A 22470-nucleotide genomic window follows, 5' to 3' on the forward strand; every position below is an offset into this window, starting at 1 on the left:
TGCTTCATCCTACATTTTTCCTCAGTGAGACTGCTGCTTGCAGATTGAAATTTCTTTTCCACAAAAAAGGACCACTTTTGTGGCAACCCACGGCCTGGGAGCTCTGTGACCGGAGGCCTGGGAGGAGGTGGTGGGAGGTCTGGGCCCTGTGAACAGCTGAGGCTCACTGGTCAACCCTCTCGGCACCTGGCTTCTCCCCAGTCTCATTGTAGGAAGTTAGGCTGTGGTGGTGCGCACACGTGGCACCATGGTGCACACACAGCTGCATGCACATGTGTGTGCATGAGTAGACCAGAGCAGGCCAGCATGCTGCGTGTGCTCCCGCATCTCTGGTGACATCTGTCCACATCAGTGAGCAGTGGGGACGTGTCAGGCACACCTGAGCTGTGACAACTGTTGTTGAGCAGCTGCACGGTTTTGAGTTTGCTGCTGCCTGGAAAGCTGTGCCTGCCCGCCGGCCTAGCGCCCGTTTCTGCACTGTTGCTGTGCACTCTGGGCTCAGCCGACTTCCTAGTGTGAATGCCCCTTGACTTGTCACATGCTTTATGGTTAATTTCTGGCATCTTAATGCCTGTTGTTTGGACAGTTTTGTCTAGTTTTGTCATTGTATTTGGGGACAGCATTCGCCGAGCCCCTCATGCCATCTCCCAGCAGCCCACTCCCCTCCTTATCTCTCTAGAACACTTTAGACAGTTCCAAGGATCACCGCAGGCTTCTTGAGCTCAGCCGTTAAGAATCTGCCTGCAATGCAGAAGATTCAGGAGATGCCACAGGTTTGATCCCTGGGTCAGGAAGATCCCCTGAAGGAGGACATGGTTCCAGTATTCTTGCCTGGAGGATCCCATGGACAGAGGAGCCTGGCGGGTACAGTTCATAGGGTTGCACAGACAGAGTCAGACACAACTGAACACATACAGACACATGGATCACCGAACTGAATTGAAATTTAGTTTGCAGAACATGGGGTGCTTAAAACGTTCTGATTGTTGCTCCATGTCTTAAATCTTGTTTCTTTGTTCTCATATGGGCTTCCTGTCCTCTAAGAGGGCGGGAAGGCACTGAGCCAAATCCCATCAGAAAGAATGGCCTCCGAGGCTCATCCAGCCCCTCAACTCCATCGTGGAGGCAGAGGGTCACCCGGCGTCTCGGCCACATGCCCTCTGATGATTTTCAAGTCAGGGTTTCTGGCTCCCAGAGGAAGTGCAGGAAAACACTGCTTGCAGGGTTCTCTGTCCCGGCTTGGGCTTCATGACCTGGGCAGGGCAAGGAGACCCTGCGTCGGGATCCAGGGCAGGGACATCTCCTGGGAAGACCGCAACGTCTGGCCACAGCTGGGCCCCTGCCTCATGCTCACACGTCCACCTTCTCTGCTCTGCCTGCCGCGTCCGCAGGAGCATGGGTCCCTGTGTGTGCAGCAGATGCCCTGGGAAAACGGAGCAGGACCTTTTAACAGAGATTGTGTGACAAAGGGAGGACAAGAAGAAAGAGCGAGGGTGAGACAAGTCCGGGCAGCATGAGTCACAGCAGTAAATGTGGGTGGACGAGCCTGGCTCGTACGAGTCAAGCCCACGGGGACAGGTTCACAGGGCAGCTGGGTCACAGGCAGGGTGCCCAGCAGGAACCCCTGCTCCATGCTTTCCTTCCTCAACGGCCTAGCCAGGTGGGCCAAGTGTGGGGACATAAAGCCTGTCCGCGGGCCTCTACTCCTTTCCTAGTCCCGCAGGGGTTGCTCAGGGCCTGGTTGAGCTGCATAAACAAACAATTCTCAAGTCTGAGTGGCTTGTAAACACACAGGTTGTTTTGCACACTCAGGTCTACCATGGCTCTTCCAGTGTTGACTTCACCCTCTCCCTAGGCTAATGGCTCAAACTCTCCCTGGAACACCCGGGACTGTGGCAGGAGGAGAGAACTCAGAGAACTGTGTTTGGCCGTGCAGCTTCTTCCTGAGGAGTGCTGGGCGGCCAGGCTGACCTCAGTGCTGGAGTAGGCAGGGGTGTCCAGGGGTTGAATGGCATGCAGACATCCACTCCCCTCCTGTCCCCTGCCCCAGTGCATTCTTCCTGGTGGAGCTGTCGTCTTGTTTGGCTCCAGACATCCCCCTTTTGCTCTGGGCACCTGAGGACCAGAGGGGTTGCTCACCGCCCTCCAGGTCCACAGGTGGGGGCTGTGTGCAGTGACTCAGACCAGGCCCTCTCGGTGAGCAAGAGCGGGAGGTGCCCACACTCTGCAGGTCTGAGAGCCCCAGCAGTGACCTTCTCAATAGGCCTTGGTTCTGGCCTTGGGGTCTCTCCCAGCCCACTGTCTTGAGTTCTTTCTGCGCCTCCCCAGACCTCTGTCTTCTGGGCATCTGGATTTCTGTGTCAGACCAGAGGACTAATACCTGGGCACCGAGGGTGCCTCGAGGTCTGTGTCCATCACAGGGAGAAAGAGCCCTACGTGGCCTGCACACTTGGGAGCTTGGCTGGGCATGAGTGAGCTTTCTTCAGGAAACCAGGGTACGGCGGCACACCTCCAAGGGTGCGGGAGGCTGGGGGTAAAGGTCAGGGGCGGGATCACACCTCCGAGGGCGTGGGAGGCTTGGGGTTGAGATAGGTGTGGGAGCACACCTCAGAGGGGACGGTAGGCTGGGGCTTGAGGTCAGGATGTGGGAACACACCTTGGAGTGTGTAGGAGGCTGGTGGTCGAGGTCAGGGGTGGTAGTACACCTCGGAGGGTGGGGGAGGCTGGGGGTTGAGGTCAGGTGTGGGCGTATACCTTGGAGGGTGCGGGATGCTGGGTGTTGAGGTCGGGTGTGGGAGCACACCTCAGAGGGCGCGGGAGGCTGGAGTCGAGGTCCAGTGTGGTGGGGCCAGGCCCTCCTGTGGCCTTTCCTCACTGTGTAGGTGGCTATCCTCTCCCTGGTCCTCCCATGACCTTTCTTCATGAGGGCTCACTCTCCTGTCCCTTCTTCCTCTTAAAAGGGTCCTGTTGGGTAGGACCCCACCCGCTGACCCCACTGACTCTCCTTAAAGCCCAGTCTCCAAACACAGTCAAGCTGAGGGGTGGAGTTTCACCCTGTGGATTTCGGGACACAGTCGGTCCACAGCACACTATCCCCGCTGCTGAGTGACACTGCCAGGTGGGAAGGGAAGCCTGACCGGAGCCTTCCGGAGCTTTCCAGACCCCAGCTTGCAGCAGCTCTGTCTGGAGGGAGGGGTGCTCAGGAAGAGCCGGGGGTGCAGCCACCAGGGCTGTGCCTTGTGAAGTTCTACAGGCACCACCCTAGCTGAGGGGCTGTGGGAGAAGCAGGCGCAGACTGGGACACCCACCTGGCCCCGAAACAGGGACCTCTGGGTGAGTCTGCAGGCTACAGAAACCAGCCCAGACAGCCCCCTGGTTCAACCCCTGGTTCAGGAAGATCTCCTGAAGAAATCATATTGAACATCGTTCCATGTGCTTATTTTCCATGATGCCATCCAACCATCTCGTCCTCTGTCACCCCCTTCTCCTCTTGCTCTCAATCTTTCCCAACATCAGGGTCTTCTTCAGTGAGTCAGCTCTTCACATCAGGTGGCTAAAGTATGGAAGCTTCAGCTTCAGCATCAGTCCTTCCAATGGACATTCAGGGTTAATTTCCTTTAGAATTGACTGGATTGATCTCCTTGCTGTCCAATGGACTCTCAAGAGTCTTCTCCAACACCACAGTTCAAAATTCTTTAGCACTCAGGCTTCTGTATGGTCCAACTATCACATCTATACATGACTCCTAGAAGAATCATAGCTTTGACTATATGGACCTTTGTCAGCAAAGTGATGTCTCTGCTTTTTAATACTATGTTTTAGTTTGTCATAGCTTTTCTTCCAAGGAGCACTAGCCATTTGTCGTTTGTGTGGCTTGCAAATATTTGCTCCTAATCTGTAGTTTGTCTTTTCATTCTCTTAACAGGGTCTTTGGCAGAGCAAAAGTTGTTGATTTTGATTAAGTCCTGTTTATCAGTTTACCTTTCATGAATCATGCTTTCTGTGTCAAGTCTAAGAACTCTTTGCCAGGCCCCTAGGTCCTGAAGCTTTTTCTCCTGTTTTTCTGAAAGTTTCGTAGTTTCTTGCTTTACCTCTGTGCCTGAGACCCATTTTGGTTTGGTATTTGTGTGAGGTGTGAGGCTTGGACGAGGGTTCCGTGTCCCAGCACCTTTCGTTGGGGGACCACTCCCCTGAGCCAGACTACTTTTGTCCTGTCTGAGAGGAGCCAGACCTGTGCTGGGTCTGCTAGGCTCTCTTCTCATCCACTGACTTATGTAAATCCTCGATGCCAGCACAATACTCTTTTGAATGCTATAGCTGTGAAGTAAGCCTTATTATCAAACTGAGGGATTTCCCCCCTTTTATTCATCTCTTTCCATATAAATTTTAGAATAAGCTTTCTGTGTCTACAGAGGGCTTCCCAGGTGACTCAGCAGTAAAGAATCTGCCTGCCAGTGCAGAAGAGGCAGGAGATCCCCTGGAGGAGAAAATGGCAACCCTCTCACGTATTCCTGCCTGAAGAATCCCATGGATAGAGCAGCCTGGAGGGCTGCAGTCCGTGGGGTTGCAAAGAGTCAGACACGACCGAGTGACTGAGCACACACACAACTCATGTCCACAAAACCTTGCTGGGACTTTGGTAAGAATGCCCTTGAACTTACAGATTGGTTTGGAGAGAGCCGATATCTTTACTGTGTTGAGTCTTCCAGTCCATGGAAGTGGAGTGTCTCTCCACTTATTTAGGTTTCTTTGATTTATTTCATCAGCATTTTGCATTTTTGAGTATACAGATCCTGCATAGGTTTCATTAAGTGTGTACATAAGGATTTCACTTTATTTTTCAGTGATATGAAATATTTGTTTTGCGTGCTAAGTCACTTCAGTCATTATCTGACTCTTTGAGACCCTATGGACTTTAGCTTGCCAGGCTCCTCTGTCCATGGGATTTTCCAAGCAAGAATACTGGAGTGGATTGCCTTGCCCTCCTCCAGGAGATCTTCCTGAACGGGGATAGAACCCAATTCTCTTATGTCTCCTGCACCAGCAGGCGAGTTCTTCACCACTTGTACCACCTGGGAAGTCCTTGGTTTATGTCCAGAAATGCAGTTAATTTTTGTGTCTGACTCATCAGTTCAGTTCAGTCACTCAGTCATGTCCGACTCTTTGAGACTCCATGGACTGCAGCATGCCAGGCTTCCTTGTCCATTGCCAACTCGCGGAGTTTACTCAAACTCATGTCCATTGAGTCGGTGATGCCATCCAACCATCTCATCCTCTGTCATCCCCTTCTCCTGCGTTCGATCTTTCCCAGCATCAGGGTCTTTTAAAATGAGTCAGTTCTTTGCATCAAGTGGTCAAAGATTGGAGTTTCAGCTTCAGCATCAGTCCTTCCAATGAATATTTAGGACTGATTTCCTTTAGGATGGACTGGTTGGATCTCCTTGCAGTCCTCAACACCACAGTTCAAAAGCATTAATTCTTCGGCGCTCAGCTTTCTTTGTAGTTCAACTCTCACATCCATACATGACTACTAGACAAATCATACCTTTGACTAGATGGACCTTTGTTGGCAAAGTAACGTCTCTGCTTTTTAATATGCTGTCTAGGTTGGTCATAACTTTTCTTCCAAGGAGCAAGCGTCTTTTAATTTCATGGTTGCAGTCATCATCTGACTCATATTCTACACCATTCTGAACTCACTTGTTATTTCTAGGAATTTTGTTTTGTTTTGTAGATTCCTCAAGATCTTCTAGGTAGAAAATTGTGTCATCTGCAAACAGTGATGATAGTTTTTCTTCCTCTTTTCAGCCTGTGTGCCTGTGGTTTTTTCCTTGCTTGTTGCAGTGCCTGAACTCGCAGGGTTATGGTGGATACAAGGTGACAGGCAGAGCCTGCTTGTCCCCACTTTAGTGGGAAGCATTCAGTCTATCACCACATGTGTGATGATAACTGTAGTTTTTTAATAGGTGCTATTTATCAAGTTGACATAATTTCCCTTTATTCTTAACTTGCTTTTATTTTTTTCATGAATTAAGTATTGAATTTTGTCAAATGCATTTTAATCTGTGAGTTTATATAGTCATATGGTTTTTATGCTTTTGCTTGTTGATATGGTAGATTATATTGATTGATCATTTTAATATGGAGCCAGCATTGCACATCTGGATAAATCCTACTTGGCCATGGTGCATAGCTGTTTTACAGTTTGCAGGATTCATTTGTTAATTTAAAAGAACATTTTATCTATTTGTGTTGATGTTCATGAGAAAGGTTGGTCTACATTTTTCTTTTCCTGAGCTGTCTCATCTCCAGTTTTGGTATCAAGGTAATAGCAGCCTCACAAAATGCACTGGGAAGTATTCAGTTTTGTATACAGGGGTGCCTAAAACTCACGTTCATTCTTTCTTAAACGTTTGGTAAAATCCCCCAGTGAAGCCATCTGGGCCTGGAGATCTTTTTTTTCTGGAGTGTTTATTACAGGTTTCCATCATATCCTTAATGGCTGTGGATATACTGAGGTTATTTCATTTTGACCAGTGTTTGGTAATTTGTGGTTGTTCTTCAGGCTTCCTACTCCTTTGCTGAGGCTTTTAGAGACTTGCTTTAGCCTGTTCACACGTACTCACTCAGCAGTTCTGTGATGGATGCTCTGAAATCCTTGTTGGAAATTTCTAATATCTCTGTCATCTCAGTGTTAGCATTTATTGATTTTCTTTTCTCTTTCATGTTGAGATGCTCCTAGTTTTCATTATGGCAGGCGACTTTTGTTTGCATCTTGGAAATTTTGATTCTTATGATGATATGTTGGACTTTATAAAGATCTGTCTTAGCAGGTCTCTGCTGACATGGGTGGGGGACCTTGTTCACAGGGGGCTGGGGGAGGCCCAGGTGCCCCGTTGGTCTCACTGCTGCCAGGGGCAAGGAGGAGCACCTCTTACTGCAGAGTGGGAGCTCCTCTGACAGTGCACAGATGTGTGTGTGTGCACGTGCATGTACAGGTGTGTGTGCATGTGTGCACAGGCATGTGTGCGTGCATGTGTGTGCACCGGCGCATATGTGTGTGTGTACACAGGTGCATATGTGTATGTGCACACAGGCATGTGTGTGCACAGGTGTATGCACATTTGCATATGCATGTATGTGCACAGGTGTATGCACAGTGTATGTGTGTGCTTGGGTATGTTTGTGTGCATGTGTGTGCACAGGTGTATGGGTGGTGTATGTGCACAAGTGTATGCATGGTGTGTGTGTGTGTATGGCTGTGTGTGTGCACATGCATGTGTGTGCACAGGTGTATGGGTGGGGTGTATGCACAGGTGTATGTGTGTGCACAGCTGTATGCATGGTGTATGTGTGTATGTGCACAGATGTATGCACAGTGTGTGTGCATGGGCATGTGTGTGTGCATGCATATGTGTGCACATGTGTTTGCACAGGTATGTGTGCAGGTGTGTGCATGTGTGTGCACAGGTGTATGCACAATGTATGTATGAATGTGTGCACACAGATATATGTGCGTGTGCAAACATGCATGTGTGTGCACAGGTGTGTGCACATAGGTGTGTGCACATGGGTGGGTGTGTGCACGCAGGCACATGTCTCCTGCTGGCCTTCCCTGGAGGGCAGTGTTCTCAAGAAGCTTCTGAACTCCTGAAGTTTCAGGAACCTGATGGGTGATGTTCAGTCCCCAGTGTTCTCCTGAGGGGTCAGAGGGAGGAGGACCATGGGGGAGAGAGGTGGCTTTTCTTGAGACTTTTTTGTGCATTCTTTGGCATTTTTCAGTTGCAGTTTTTGCAGTGACCAGACTGGAATAAATTGGAAGGGAACAAAGGGAGACACAGAGGCGAGCTCACAGCTGTGTCGGCCTTCTCATCTCGGGACCAGCCCAGGTGCCTTCTCCCCACATCCGCATCTTTCTGAGGATTGCTTCATGGTCAATGCAAGGTTTTAGTTGTGCTCAGTGGGAATGCAGGGAGAATCGCATCTGCTTCTTCTTGTCCAGAACCAGAAACCCTGTGTTCTTTAACTACTCACATCATCTGTGCCTCCTTGATTACTTTCTTGATCAGTGTCATCAGAGGCTTGTGTATTTTGGGGACTTCTTTGAAAAACCAAATTTTATATTTGTTCATTTTCACGATTGGTTCTTATTTCATAATTTCTGATCTACTCTTTATTATAATTCAGTTCAATTCAGTCGCTCAGTCGTGTCCGATTCTTTGCAACCCCATGGACTGCAGCACGCCAGGACTCCCTATCACCAACTCCCAGAGATTACTCAAACTCAAGTCCACTGAGTCGGTGATGCCATTCAACCATCTCATCCTCTGTCGTCCCCTTCTCCTCTCGCCTTCAATCTTTCCCAGTAGCAGGGTCTTTTCAAGTGGTCAGCTCTTCACATCAGGTGGCCAAAGTATTGGAGTTTCAGCTTCAACATCAGTCCTTCCAATGAACATTCAGGACTGATTTCCTTTAGGATGGACTGGTTGGATCTCCTTGCAGTCCAAGGGACGCTCAAGAGTCTTCTCTAACACCACAGTTCAAAAGCATCAATTCTTCGGCACTCAGCTTTCTTTATACTCCAATTCTCACATTCTTACATGACTGCTGAGAAAACCATAGCCTTGACTAGATGGACCTTTGTTGACAAAGTAATGTCTCTCCTTTTTAATATGCTATCTAGGTTGGTCATAACTTTTCTTCCAAGGAGTAAGTGTTTTTCTATTTCGTGGCTGCAGTCACCATCTGCAGTGATTTTGGAGCCCAAAAAAATAAAGTATGCCACTGTTTCCACTGTTTCTCCATCTATTTCCCATGAAGTGATGGGACCGGATGCCAGGATCTTTGTTTTCTGAATGTTGAGCTCTAAGTCAACTTTTTCACTCTCCTCTTTCACTTTCATCAAGAGGCTCTTTAGTTCTTCTTCACTTTCTGCCATAAGGGTGGTGTCATCTGCATATCTGAGGTTACTGATATTTCTCCCAGCAATCTTGATTCCAGCTTGTGCTTCCTCCAGCCCAGAGTTTCTCATGATGTACTCTGCATATGCGTTAAATAAGCAGGGTGACAATATACAGCCCTGATGTACTCCTTTTCCTATTTGGAACCATTCTGTTGTTCCACGTCCAGTTCTAACTGTTGCTTCTTGACCTGCATACAGATTTCTCAAGAGGCAGGTCAGGTGGTCTGGTATTCGCATCTCTTTCAGAAGTTTCCGAAGTTTATTGTGATCCACACAGTCGAAGGCTTTGGCATAGTCAATAAAGCAGAAATAGATGTTTTTCTGGAACTCTCTTGCTTTTTCGATGATCCAGCGGATGTTGGTAATTTGATCTCTGGTTCCTCTGCCTTGAGCTTGAACGTCTGGAAGTTCATGGTTCACATATTGTTGAACCCTGGCTTGGAGAATTTTGAGCATTACTTTACTAGCGTGTGAGATGAGTGCAGTTGTGTGGTAGTTTGATCATTCTTTGGCATTGTCTTTCTTAGGGATCAGAATGAAAACTGACCTTTTCCAGGCCTGTGGTCACTGCTGAGTTTTCCAAATTTGCTGATACATTGAGTACAACACTTTAAAGGCATCATCTTTTAGGATTTGAAATAGCTCAACTGGAATTCCATGACCTCCACTAGCTTTGTACTGATGCTTCGTAAGGCCCACTTGACTTCACATTCCAGGATGTCTGGCTCTAGGTGAGTGATCACACCATTGTGATTATCTGGGTCATGAAGATCTTTTGTGTATAGTTCTTCTGTATATTCTTGCCACCTCTTCTTAATATCTTCTGCTTCTATTAGGTCCATACCATTTCTGTCCTTTATTGAGCCCATCTTTGCATGAAATTTTCCCTTGGTATCTCTAATTTTCTTGAAGAGATCTCTAGTCTTTCCCATTGTATTGTTTTCCTTTATTTCTTTGCACTGATCACTGAGGAAGGCTTTCTTATCTCTCCTTGCTATTCTTTGGAACTCTGCATTCAAATAGGTATATCTCTCCTTTTCTCCTTTGCTTTTCACTTCTCTTCTTTCCACAGCTATTTGTAAGGTCTCCTCAGATGGCCATTTTGCCTTTTTGCATTTCTTTTTCTGGGGGATGTTCTTGATCCTTGTCTCTTGTACAATGTCATGAACCTCTGTCCATAGTTCATCAAGCACTCTGTCTATCAGATCTAGTCTCTTAAATCTATTTCTCACTTCCACTGTATAATCATTAGGGATTTGATTTAAGTCATACCTGAATGGTCTAGTGGTTTTTCCTATTTTCTTCAATTTAAGTTTGAATTTGGCATGATCTGAGTCAGCTCCTGGTCTTGTTTTTGCTGACTATATAGAGCTTCTCCATCTTTGGCTGCAAAGAATATAATTAATCTGATATCAGTGTTGACCATCTGGTGATGTCCATGTGTAGAGTCTTCTCTTGTGTTGTTGGAAGAGAGTGTTTGCTATGACCAGTGCATTCTCTTGACAGAACTCTATTAGGCTTTGCCCTGCTTCATTCTGTACTCCAAGGCCAACTTTGCATGTTATTCCAGGTGTTTCTTGACTTCCTCCTTTTGCATTCCTGTCCCCTATAATGAAAAGGACATCTTTTTCAGGTTCTAGAAGGTCTTGTAGGTCTTCATAGAACCATTCAACTTCAGCTTCTTCAGCATTACTAGCCGGGCATAGACTTGGATTGCCGCGATATTGAATGGTTTGCCTTGGAAATGAACAGAGATCATTCTGTCATTTATGAGACTGCATGCAAGTACTGCATTTCGAACTCTTTTGTTGACTATGATGGCTACTCTATTTTTTCTAAGGGATTGTTGCCCACAGTAGTAGATATAATGATCATCTGAGTTAAATTCACCCATTCCAGTTCATTTTAGTTTATTGATTCCTAAAATGTCGCCATTCACTCTTGCCATCTCCTGTTTAATCACTTCCAATTTACCTTGATTCATGGACCTAACATTCCAGGTTCCTATGCAATATTTTATTTACATTTTATTTGTTATAATAAGTTCTTTTTATTTTCTATGACTACTTTCTCTTATTTTTTCTAACTTCTAAAGTTGGATTTTCTATTTACTAGTTTTATGACCTTCTTTATCCCTAGTGTAGGCTATTAAAAGCTGTAAGCTTTCCTCTAAGTTCTGTTATAGGTGAATGGTGTGAATTTTGACATACAGTACTTTTATTATCATTGAGGTCTTATGACCTTCTGATTTCATCAAGTCCCATCCACTTCTTATTTAGAAGCATTTAAAAAGTTTTACATCCAGGAGAGTTACAGAGTTATCTCTTTGCTAATGGTTTCTAATTTAATTGCCCCCTGGGTGGAAAGTGTGGTCTGTCAATCCCTGTCTTCAGAATTGGTGGAAACTTGCCTTGCAAGTTAGAACGCTGTCAGCTTTGGTTTTGTCTCTGAGAGCTTTAGGAGAACGCACTACCTCTAAAGGTCAGGCAAAGCTTCACACACACACGCTACTCCACCTCTTGCTCTGTGTCCCCTGTCCTTGCGTGGAACATGACAGTGTGCCAGGACGCCCCTGCCAGATGGGCAGTGTGCCGCTCTGGCCCCAGGGTCACTGCTCGGATCAACCTCCCGTAGAGGCTGGGGACTTCGAAGTGCCTCGTCAGCGTCGGGTCTCGGCTGGATCAGCGTGTGATTCTCTCATTTTCTCTCCTGCCCTGTCACCTTCAGCAGTCAGGTGACTGGTGTTAAGACAGCGTGGTTTATCAAAAACCCTCTCAGCCCTGTTTTCCACAGGTTCTACATGCTTCCTCCTTCAAGGACATCTGCCTGCCTGCCCTCATTCAGACACCCCTCCTCTCCTGCCCCCTCCTCTCCTGTCCCCTCCTCTCCTGCCCCCCTCCTCTCCTATCCCCGCTCCTCTCCTGTCCCCTCCTCTCCTGTCCCCCCTCCTCTCCTGTCCCCTCCTCTCCTGTCCCCCTCCTCTCCTGCTTCCCTCCTCTCCTGTCCCCCCTCCTCTCCTGTCCCCCCTCCTCTCCTGTCCCCTCCTCTCCTGTCCCCCCTCCTCTCCTGTCCCCTCCTCTCCTGTCCCCCTCCTCTCCTGCTTCCCTCCTCTCCTGTCCCCCCTCCTCTCCTGTCCCCCCTCCTCTCCTGTCCCCTCCTCTCCTGTCCCCTCCTCTCCTGTCCCCCCTCCTCTCCTGTCCCCTCCTCTCCTGTCCCCCTCCTCTCCTGCTTCCCTCCTCTCCTGTCCCCCCTCCTCTCCTGTCCCCCCTCCTCTCCTGTCCCCTCCTCTCCTGTCCCCTCCTCTCCTGTCCCCCCTCCTCTCCTGTTCCCTCCTCTCCTGTCCCCCTCCTCTCCTGGCTTCCTCCTCTCTTGGCCCCTCTCCTCCCTTGTCCCTTCTCCTCTCCTGGCCCACTCCCCTCGTGTCACCCAGCCTTCCTGCGAGGATGCCCAGCAGGGCAGAGGACATCACTGCCCCTGGGCGTCTTCTCAGATATCCTTAGAAGCCAGGCCCCACATGAAGGCGTAGATGCCAGTGGGAGCCGCTCATGCCCCCACAGGCACGCGCATGTGTCTGCCTCTGTGTGTGTGTGTGAGTCGTTTACGGCTCAGCGGGCCGCTTTGTCTGGACTGTGCCTGTGAGGGCACAAGCTGTCCTCGGGCTCTGTTCCTTTGAAGCTGATTTGTTGTGGCGGTCTGTTCAGCAAGATGCTGAAAACCATCGCTCCTGTTGTCTCCGAGTGGGTTGTGCAGTGAGGGGTGGCCATAGCGGCAAGGAGGGGGTCACGGACCCCGTGTTATCTCCTCTGTCGCCCCCTTCCCGACACCAGTTAAGTTTGGAAGAGAGAACGACAGAGGCTTTGCCCCGAGACCTTCCCGGCGCTCACACCTCACTCTGTAGGGAGCTCAGTGCCCCCCCCCCCGAAGTGTGCTGCTGCTGTTGAAAGAAGTGGGTCACCACGCACACGGGTCTGTCACGTCACTTTCCGGATTGCTGGTCTCCTGGTCCCCTTGTTGGGGCTACGTGACTAGTAAGCGAGTTCTCAGAGGATGTCAATTTCAAATGGAATGTCCTTCAGCTCGTTAGTTTCGGGCTTTCTTACATTTTCATCAGAAACCGCTGTCACAGTCTTTCTACTCTGTGTGGCTCGCAGCGAGGGGGGCCCTGTGTGCTAGGGCACTGGCAGCTCTGGGAGAGACATGGGATCTTGTGTTTCTCCCGTTCTCTTCCCCGTGACAATCCCAGGTCCGCGTCGGCATTTCTATCCTGCAGAGTCACCCACTCCCAAGAGGAAACCTCGGGTTGTCCCGGGAGTGCTGGATGGTGGCCACGGTGCTGTGGCACTCGTGGCCCCGAGGCTTCCTCACAGACCATTCTCATCGTCACAGTTGTTTTCACCCGCCTCGTACCCCCGGCCCGTGGAGCCGCTCTGCGCAGCCCTGCTCTTCCTGGGATGCAGGGTGAATAGACAGCTGCCCCGTTCAGCCCTGTTAGAGGCTGCTGTTTTCCTATCTTTGATTTGCTTCTCATTTACCTCATGTTCACCCGCGTCCCAGATCCCAGGGGTGCGCTGACAGCTCTTTGTCAGTTCTCCTCTCTCCTCCTGACTTCTCAGTGCTTGTATGTCTGTGCCATTTGTGAGCATCATTCCTATGCAGTTCCTTTAAGGGTGGAGTAGACACAGGGTAACTCTGTGATGTTTAGTACAAGGTCTCTTCCATTCCCTTTGTGACCCCATGGACTGTAGCTCCCCGAGCTCCTCTGTCCAAGGGATTCTCCAGGCGAGAATACTGGAGTGGGTTGCCCTTCTCTTCTAGGGGATCTTCCCCACCCATGGACTGAACCCAGGGCCTCTTGCATTGCTGGCATTTATTAATTACCTTTGTTTTTTTATTTGAGTGTAATTCACATGCCATACAATTCATACAGGTGTACATTTTAGTTGTTTTTAGCATCTGACAAAGGTGTGCATCCATCCAGAACGTTCTCATTGCCCCAAAAGGAACCCCACGCTCATCGCACAGCCCTCTCTCCTCAACCCTAGGACTGTGGGTTGCTTTCTGTCCTGGTTCTGGATGTTTACTCTAAACAGGGTCACACACATGGCTTTCTGCGTCTGCCTTCTTGCCCCTCATGTTATGTCTTCAGGCTTCATCCCCGTTGTACTGCATGTCAGTTCTTCACCCCTTTGTGCAACTGCGTGATGTCCCGCTGTAAGGATATGCCACCGTTTGTTGATCCATCGTCATCAGTTGATGCACGCTGGGTTCTTTCCACTTTTCTGACTGTCTGGGACAGGCCTGCTGTGAACACCCAGGTGCAAGGTTTTGTGTGGATGTACATCTTCACTCCCTTGGGTACAAGCCTGAGTAGGGTTGCTAGGCCATATGGTAACTCTAGGTTTTACTTTTTGAGGAGCTACCAGACTGATTTCCCAAGTGGTCACACCAGTTTGTATTTCCACCAGCAATATATGAAGACTCCAGTTTTTCCATGTCCTTGCTGACATTTGTTATTTTCTGTTTTTTCTTATTATCATTTTCATTATTGTTACTGTTATTGCTATTACAGCCACCCTAAGTAGCTCACGGGCCTTTCCTAGTGGCTCATACGGTAAAGAGTCTGCGTGCAGTGCAGGAGACCCGGGTTCGATCCCTGGGTTGGGAAGATCCCCTGGAGAAGGAAATGGCAACCCACTTTAGTATCATTGCCTGGAAAATTCCATGGATGGAGGAGCCTGGCAGACTACAGTCCACGGGGTCATAAAGAGTCGGACATGACTAAACGACTTCACTTCAAGTAGCTCACTGTGGTTTTGACTTACATTTCTCTAATACCCAGTGATGTTGAGTTATTTTTCCCGTGCTTACTGGCTATTTCTTTATCTTCCTTAGAGAAATATATACTCAAATCCTTTGTATATTTTTGGGTTTTTTATTATTGAGTTGTGGAAGCTCCACATACAGTCTGAGTATTAACCCTGCTCAGGGGTCTGATTTGCAGATATTCACTCCTGTTGTGTAGGTTGTGTTTTCACTTTCCTGTTAGTGCCATTCAATGCACGGAAGTTCTTAATTTTGATGAAGTCCAGTTCATCTACTTGTTTGTTGCTGTTTGTGCTTTTTGGTGTCATATCCACAAAATCATTCCAAATCCAGTATCATGAAGATTTTTCTTCCAGTATTTTCAAGATGTTTACAGTTTTAGCTCCTAAGCCTAGGTCTCTGACCCATTTTCAGTTAATTTCTGCATATGTTGTGAGGTAAGGCTCCAAGTTCACTCTTTGGCATGTGTGATATCAGTTTTCCCGGCACCATGTGAAAAGACTGTTCCTTTCTCAGGGATTGTTTTGGCTCCCTTGCTGAGAATTCTTCCATTGCTTCCTCATGAGTTCTCACTCGTGAGCTTCAGGCCTCTCTGATACTCCAATCAGTAACACGCGGACTCTTACTGCACCAGTGGGAACACCATCTGCCTCTATGAAAGAGGGAGGTTTTATTCAACGTCATCTTTCATGGTGTTTCCTTACATGTCTTGTATTCTCATTTATTTCATTTCAAACCTTGACGGATTATATGGATAAGAATATTTGACCTTGCAACAGACACAGTGATGTTGTTTATTACCTAAAATGGTTACCTGATTGACACAGAGAAAGGCAGAGACGTTTAACACGGGCTTCTCATTGTTTCTGGTGCTCTGACCTCACAATTCCAAAGGGTGGACGCTGTTGTAAAGAAGCCTTCTAAGGTGCAGAGGTCTGATAAGGGGGCGCAGAGATCTAAACATACTTCTGGACCTGACACGCAGCAAAGAGGGTGACGTCATGAGCACGAGTTCTTGTGCCTGGGGATGAAATTTCCTATTTGGGCAACAAATGTGGATTCAAAAAGTAAGAAGTCTAGAAACTTAGATCAAGGAGAAAATGGTACACTCTGGGAAAGACTAGATGGACAGATTGCCTGCTGAGAGGGAAGGGTTTCAATGAAATGATTTTACCAGCTGTAAAAAGTAGGAAACCAGAAATGTACTTAAGTTAATATATAATTTCATAATTTTAGAAAAAAATCATTATGTATGTATATGCTAAATAAGTAGGAGTTTGGCTGTTTCACTTATATTCTCAGAAGTGTGCACACTGTGGCCAAGTTCTGCTTCCGTCCTGCTCGTCTATGAGATGGAAGCCCCCCGGTCTGTGGAGCATCCTCCTTCAGGGCGGGGGGCTGGTCCCAGGATGAGCCCTCACAGGCACTTCATCACATCCCACGCATCTCACAGCCAAGTCCTAAGAAACGCTGCTGTTCTGTGGAGGTTCGGTCCAAGGCGCGAGGTGCTCACCAGTCAGCTCACACACCCCATGTTCTTGTGTTCCAGGTCTCGGGGCCCCACGACTCGCCAGCCCTCCTGCGAGTCGCCAGAGGCAGCTCTGATGCTCTAGGTCCCGAGGGTGAACCTGCACGCTATCTATGGATCTGCTCTGACGCGTCGAGCCTGCTTATGGGGGAAGGTGAGTGGCCAGGAAGCGGCGCATGTCCATGCGTCCAGTTACCAGGAGTGCACATAGTCAGACTCAGCCCTGGAACCAGGGAGTGTGCGTGCGTGGCGCCAGGCTGGTGTCGCTCTCTTTAGTCCCTGATGCGGCATCAGCTGGAGGCTGTGCCAGGGCGAGAGCACACGCCACGAGCAGGAAACCTGAGCAGAGAAGCGAGGTGCTGCACGTGACCCGGCGGGAGCAGAATTCCCACTGACTCTTGAAGGGTCGCATCCAGTTGCTTGAAGAAGCCAGTCTCAGCTGAGGCAGACAGGGCTGTCCACAGCTTCTTCCCTGGAATGTCCGAGGCACATGGGACACCTTCTCCTATGTGTGCCCCATTGCCAGGCCTCACCCACCAAGCAGGGAGTATGAAGAGCCGGCCCTGTTACCGGCGCTGAGGGACTCCAGCCTCATGTAGGGCCCTGTTGCTCCTGCTGCAGGCAACCCGGCCCTGCTGACCATCCTGCCTCGTGGGGGTTGGGGGTGGGTACCAGAGCCCATGTGCTTGTGTGCCAGAGCCTGCGTGTTCCGCGTGCCACCTGGCTGTCCACCCTGCACCCTGAGGCCTGAGTTCTCCCAAGGCCTCCCGGGTCCCGAGCCCGTAGCACTGACTGTCTCTGACCTCAGCGTGTCACCTGTAGAGAAAGCCTTCGAGGTTTCTTGCTCAGCTCTCAGGCGTGGTCCTCTCCGGGCCAGTTCTGGTTTATTCACCCATGCGTTTAAGTTTGCAGGGGCATTGCTGAAGCCTGAAGAGTACATTCCAGGCTGCGTGCCTGGTTTACCCAGGGCCACAAGGCAGCCACTGAGGACCAATTTTCAGCTGTGATTTGTTAACCCAAGTTCATGACATAACACGTCATATAGGTTCCGAGTCAACTTGTCTCCAGGTGGTTGTCAGGAAAACACCTGTGTCTTTAAAATGTCACAAAACTTGGGCCTGACTTTCTGAAATTTCAATGTTGTCCACTCCAGCTTCTCTCCTGCTTCCCAGATCTTGTCTGCCTGTCTTTGTTTTGCTTTTTTACTTGCAGCTCAGCATGTTTAACCCTGTGGTGCCTGCACAGAGTTGTTTTGATCTTTGCTTTGTACTGAGGAAGGTGTAAACATTTCAGCCTCCAGGTACCTGTTTGCAGGAGAGTCAGGGACCAATTACCGGGAGGCAGCGCTGGGTCTGGACAGGAGCTGGATGGACGGCTCCTTCCACATGGCTGGCACATCCCAGGCTGTGGTCAGGAGCGAGGCTGGTTATGTAAACTGACCATCTGACCGGGGTTCTTGGGGACCACGTGGAGGACAGACCAGGAGCACCCCCAGGCCGGGCTGCAGCTTGGCAACTACAGGAGTCAAGGGGTCCCCACTGGCCTCTTTGCCTCCCCCAATGTTTGCCAGCTGCCCCCATGGGCAAGGCAGGCACAGCTGGCAGGGCCATCCTGTCCTGACCATGTCTGCCCAGCTGCATCCAGCCCCACGCCCTGGATGCCACCATCCCCAGCTCCCCTGACATCCTGGCTGGGCCTCTGGCCACCTTTATGTCCCCGAGCCCTCACCTCCTCTTCAGCCGTGACTATGGTTTTTCATGCCCCCTGCTCGATGTTCGTGTCCATGTTACACCTTCAAAGAGTCGGCACCAGCCACCCCCTGTACCCCTGCACAAAGTCAGGCAGGCTCCTTGACAGTTCCTCCACTGCTGTGACCCCCCCACCCTGCACAGCCTCACTGTGGCCACTTGCTCACCTTGCCCTCCCTCCAGGCCCAAAGGCCAGTGCCCAGTCCTTTCAGTGCTTCCCCGTGACCAAGAGGGGGCCCTTGGCGGCCCATACCCTCTGACCGTGAGCGAACCCAGAGTGACAGGACTGCTCTGTCTGTCCCTCACGGAGCGGCTGTGGGCACTGGATGAGCCAACAACGAATGGCACGCCACAGGGCTCCCGGTCTCCTCCACCCTGCCCAGCCTCTGGCACTGGCATCCCAGGTCTCGGAGCTCAGTGGCACTGCTAATAGGCTCCCCAGGGTGGGCCAGAGCACAGGGAAGGGCCCTTCATCTCGGGAGTGCTGCTGGTAGGCCCGTTTGTCACCCACACCAGAGCCTCAAGCACGTGTCCTTTGACCTTCCTTCTATAAAGAAGCGTTTCAAGTTGATAAAAGATGACAGAGACAGGTCCGCCCAAAGATTACTATGAAAGCATTGTTTAAGATAATGATTCAGGGACGCAGAGCATACAGTCCTTGCAGCTGACTATATCCTTATGCATGAAAATGCTTAAAATTAAATGCACAAAATCTTATGCTTACAGTTTGATACCATGGGAAATTTGACCATTACTGTGCAGATTTATATACAGAAACATAGAAAAATATTTCATGTATAATGTCAAGTAGGGAAAAAGAACAATCATGGGTGACTTGGTCCTATTTATGTTAAAAATACAATGACACATGCCTACTGGAAAGATGTTTGAGTAGGTCAACTTCAAAACACCCCATTCTCACTGGTGGTCTTTCTGGGGATGATGTTACTGGTGGTTTGCATTACACACATTTTCCATTTTTTCCTGTAACGAACAGTCAGGCTGATCTGGCAGCAAACTGGCATGCTGCCACCTGTGGGTGCGCCTCTGCTGGCAACGCACAGTGCCCCAGCACCCTGCAGGGCTCTCTTAGGAGGCGCTCCTGTGCCCTGCGGGCTCTCCCAGCAGGGCCTGACAGCACCCGGCAGAGCGAGGCCCATCCTCCCAGCCAGCAAGTCCTTTGGGTGAAATTTCCCCACAGCCAGTTGGTTAGGGGCTTGGTCTTTTCATTTATCTGCATCTGATTTGGGGTGAGATATCTAGAGAGAGAGGTAATAGTAGTCACTTCTCATGCATGGTGGCAGATGCCTGCTCTGATGGGGGACCAGCTGCATCCTCCACATAGTCTCAAGGTCTGGGTCAGTTCATTCATCTCACCGCCTAGGTGAGAAGCCCTCCATCAGACTGGCTCCTCTCGGGCAGCAGGGGGGTTCAGTCGAGGCTCAGCTCCTGTGTAACTGACTCCTGGGGCAGCATCTGGAAGCTCCTGATCACAGAGGAGGAAACGGGGAAGAGGAGCGGATTCGCGGGCCAAACCTTCCGGACGGTTGTGGAGGGACCCAGCCCGAGCGCGGCCACAGCTGAGAGGAGGCTGCATGGGTCTGCAGCGCTGCATTTCGATTGACGGGGGCCTGAAGCCTCTGCCCCCCTCCTTTCCAGGGTGAGTGGCCACGCGATGTCCTGCAGGCACGGCAGTCTGTGCGGTGGCCCCTGTCGGGGGACGGAGTCATTGGAATGACAGCCCGTCCGCCAGGCGCACCCTCCTGCGGAACGAGGGGAGCGGGCAAAAAGTAGGTCACATGTGCCTGATCCCATGTCACGAGGTCTCCAACCTGAGACCAATGGGAGCCGTAGCCTCCTCTGGTTTAGAACAAAACCCCACTCTGATGTTTCTCCTTTAGCCTTTTTATCTTCTCTAAACGGGGAGAGTGACCATCTGTCCCAGAGCCACGTCCATCCGGCCCTGCAGACTGCACAGGGTGGCTTTGTTCTGAGGTAAGGGACTGCAGGCCTGGCCAAGGCCACACGGAGCCCAGACGGCGCCATCCAGGGCCATCCAGTGGGCCATGCCGGGTGCTGACAGAGCGGGAGCTCGGGGTCCTCGCTGAGAGTCTGGGAAGTTCCCCTGGTCTGACAGCAGGGCTCCTCTCTGAGAGTCAGGGTCACTGTTAACACGCCACCTTAGTGAGCTGTGATGTAGGGAGTTCATAGGTCATTTTTCAGCTGTCTGTGCTCCTGGGGCACATGTGGGAATACGACCCCCGCCCCGAGAGGCTGGTTGTCATCCCCAGGGCCCAGGGATCCATGCCCTCCGTGGACCAGCATCTTTGCTGGGAGGCGTCCACCCAGCCTGTAGTGACCAGGTGAGCCACCGGCACCCACGTGAGCGCAGAGCACACGTCAGAATAAAGTCCGTGCGTGTGTGTGTTGCAGCATGTGGAGCACATGCGCTTCTGGAGCCTGATGCTTAGATGAGAAATAACGACCCCCTATCGTCCCTGGGAAGCCAGTGAGTACAATATCCTCATAAGGAAGCAGGGGGTGGTGGGGGGCAGGTCTGGTCCTTTGCAAGTGTGTGTAAAACGTGCTTGAGTTCTGTGGCTTACAAATAACAAAATGTTGTTTTTTACCCGTCCTGTAAGTGAATCGAAGTATTCCCCTAGCTGAGGATGTCTGCTGAAGGTGTTTTGCAGGTAGTGAGTGGAGCAGAGAGTGTTTGCTGTTGTCTGTGTACTGGGTTGACCGCTGGCACGTTTAGACAGCTATACGTTCTTGTTTGGATTTGGGGGAAAGATGTTTCCAGAAATGCTTTCCCAGAAACCAGGTTGTATGGTATTTGATTTGAATGTGTTCTACTGGAGAAAATGATTTTGCTTTTCAGAAATAAAATATTTAAAATTTGCATCTTAACTGGCTTTCCAGGAAACATGAGTCTATAGCCAAGTCCACTGAAGTGAATGTGGACACTTTCAGTGATAAATTCCTCCATGGTGAGATGTAAAACAACAGCTGCACCCTTGGTAACAAAATAAGACTTTCTCTCCTTGTAGAAACGCAAGGCAGCCAGGGTGATACCCAGGCCCTTTCGGCTGCAGCCTTTCAATGAGTCTTGTGAACTCTTTCTAAAGGGCTCTTATCCATTTGCAATCTTGAAGAAAAGACATTTTTTACTGTCTCATTAAGACAGAGCAGGAAATTTCATCTTCCTTGTGTGTGTTAATGATTCTAATACTTCCTTCGTGCCTGGGAGAGTGCCCAGAATTTCAGTGCAGTTTCAATACTGTTTCTTTCCTTTTCCTGTCCCACCCGACCTACCTCCCAGCAACTGGGAGGACAGGGCCGGGTCATCATGTGGGGAGCAAGTTCATGTGTGTTCTTGTTAATGAGAGCGTAAGTTGCACCCCATTATTGTCTTTAGGGAAAATGAGACCCGGGGGTAAAGCCTGCACTGGGGCCGGTGTTGGAGCGTTGACTGTCCCTTGTTTACCAGCGGAAGAGAAGATTGTTTCTGCAGAAATCACACAGTCTCAGAGGGAGCTCCCCTAAGCCAAGGACCCATCTCTGTCCACGGCACCCCTCGTGTGCTCCTGACGGCCAGCGCTTCACCCTCGTCCTTCACGTTGGCCTGTGCTGGCCTCTGACGGACACTCATTGCTTTCAGTCTGGCCTCATCAGGGACTGAAAGGGCCGCTTAAGGAGCCGGGTCGCCTTCTGCATGCACCCCAGGCCGCCCATCAGTGTCCTGCTCTCGGGGAGACCCCCGCTCAGTTGGAGGGGGCGCAGGAATGCACAGCCTTGAAGACGTGTGCCAGCCTGGCAGCCTTGTGAAGGTCTGGGGCCCCGTACGCCTGGGGTGGAGCCTCTAAAGAGCCGTCTTCACTCTGGCAAGGGGGGCTTCAGAGGTCGCGGTCTGAGGACGGGCAGGGGCAGAGCTGGTGTGCCAGGCGGTCCCGCAGGAAGGACTGGCTCCTTCTTCGGAGCGTGACCTCACTATTCTAGTGGATGGTTCCCACCAGTGCTTTTCGGGAGATTCCTGGACCCTGGACACTCCCCGAGAACCTGGAAAGACAGAGTCTCATCTCCCCCGATCCCACCACCTGAGTGAGGAACACCAGGCTGTGTCTGTGACCCGCAGAGCCTTCCAGGGGACACTGGTGCCCACGTGAGTATGAGAGCCGAGGGTGCTGAGGGGCAGACTTGGCATTGCTGGCAGCCACGGCCAGGAGGGTCACAGCCGAGCCAATGCGCTTGTGAGCCCAGCTGAGGACACTGCGGGTCAGACGCGGAGCCCAGCGCAGGAACCTCACCGCATGTGTCCAGTTCCCCATGTGTGTCATGTTCCCCGTGTGTGTCCTGCTCCCCCGTGTGTCCTGCTCCCTGCGTGTGTCCTGCTCCCGAGTATGTCATGT

The 22470-nt window shown here is 50.4% G+C and overlaps 1 protein-coding gene across 12 annotated transcripts in view; it reads left to right on the forward strand.

The window, feature by feature from the left end:
- PCBP3 (poly(rC) binding protein 3) overlaps nucleotides 1–22470 on the forward strand; it is a 219397-nt gene that overhangs the window by 145832 nt on the left and 51095 nt on the right. For 11 of the 12 annotated variants that reach the window (XM_065943010.1, XM_065943009.1, XM_065943008.1 and 8 more), the window contains one exon: nucleotides 16335–16467. In XM_065943010.1, the coding sequence (XP_065799082.1) occupies nucleotides 16458–16467 (10 nt within the window). In that variant the 5' untranslated portion in view covers nucleotides 16335–16457. Of the gene's footprint in view, nucleotides 1–16334; nucleotides 16468–22126; nucleotides 22224–22470 lie in introns of those variants that run through there. The other variant, XM_065943019.1, reaches the window with a different exon arrangement.

The sequence above is a fragment of the Muntiacus reevesi genome, chromosome 8, assembly GCF_963930625.1.
Source record: "Muntiacus reevesi chromosome 8, mMunRee1.1, whole genome shotgun sequence".
NCBI lineage: Eukaryota > Metazoa > Chordata > Mammalia > Artiodactyla > Cervidae > Muntiacus > Muntiacus reevesi.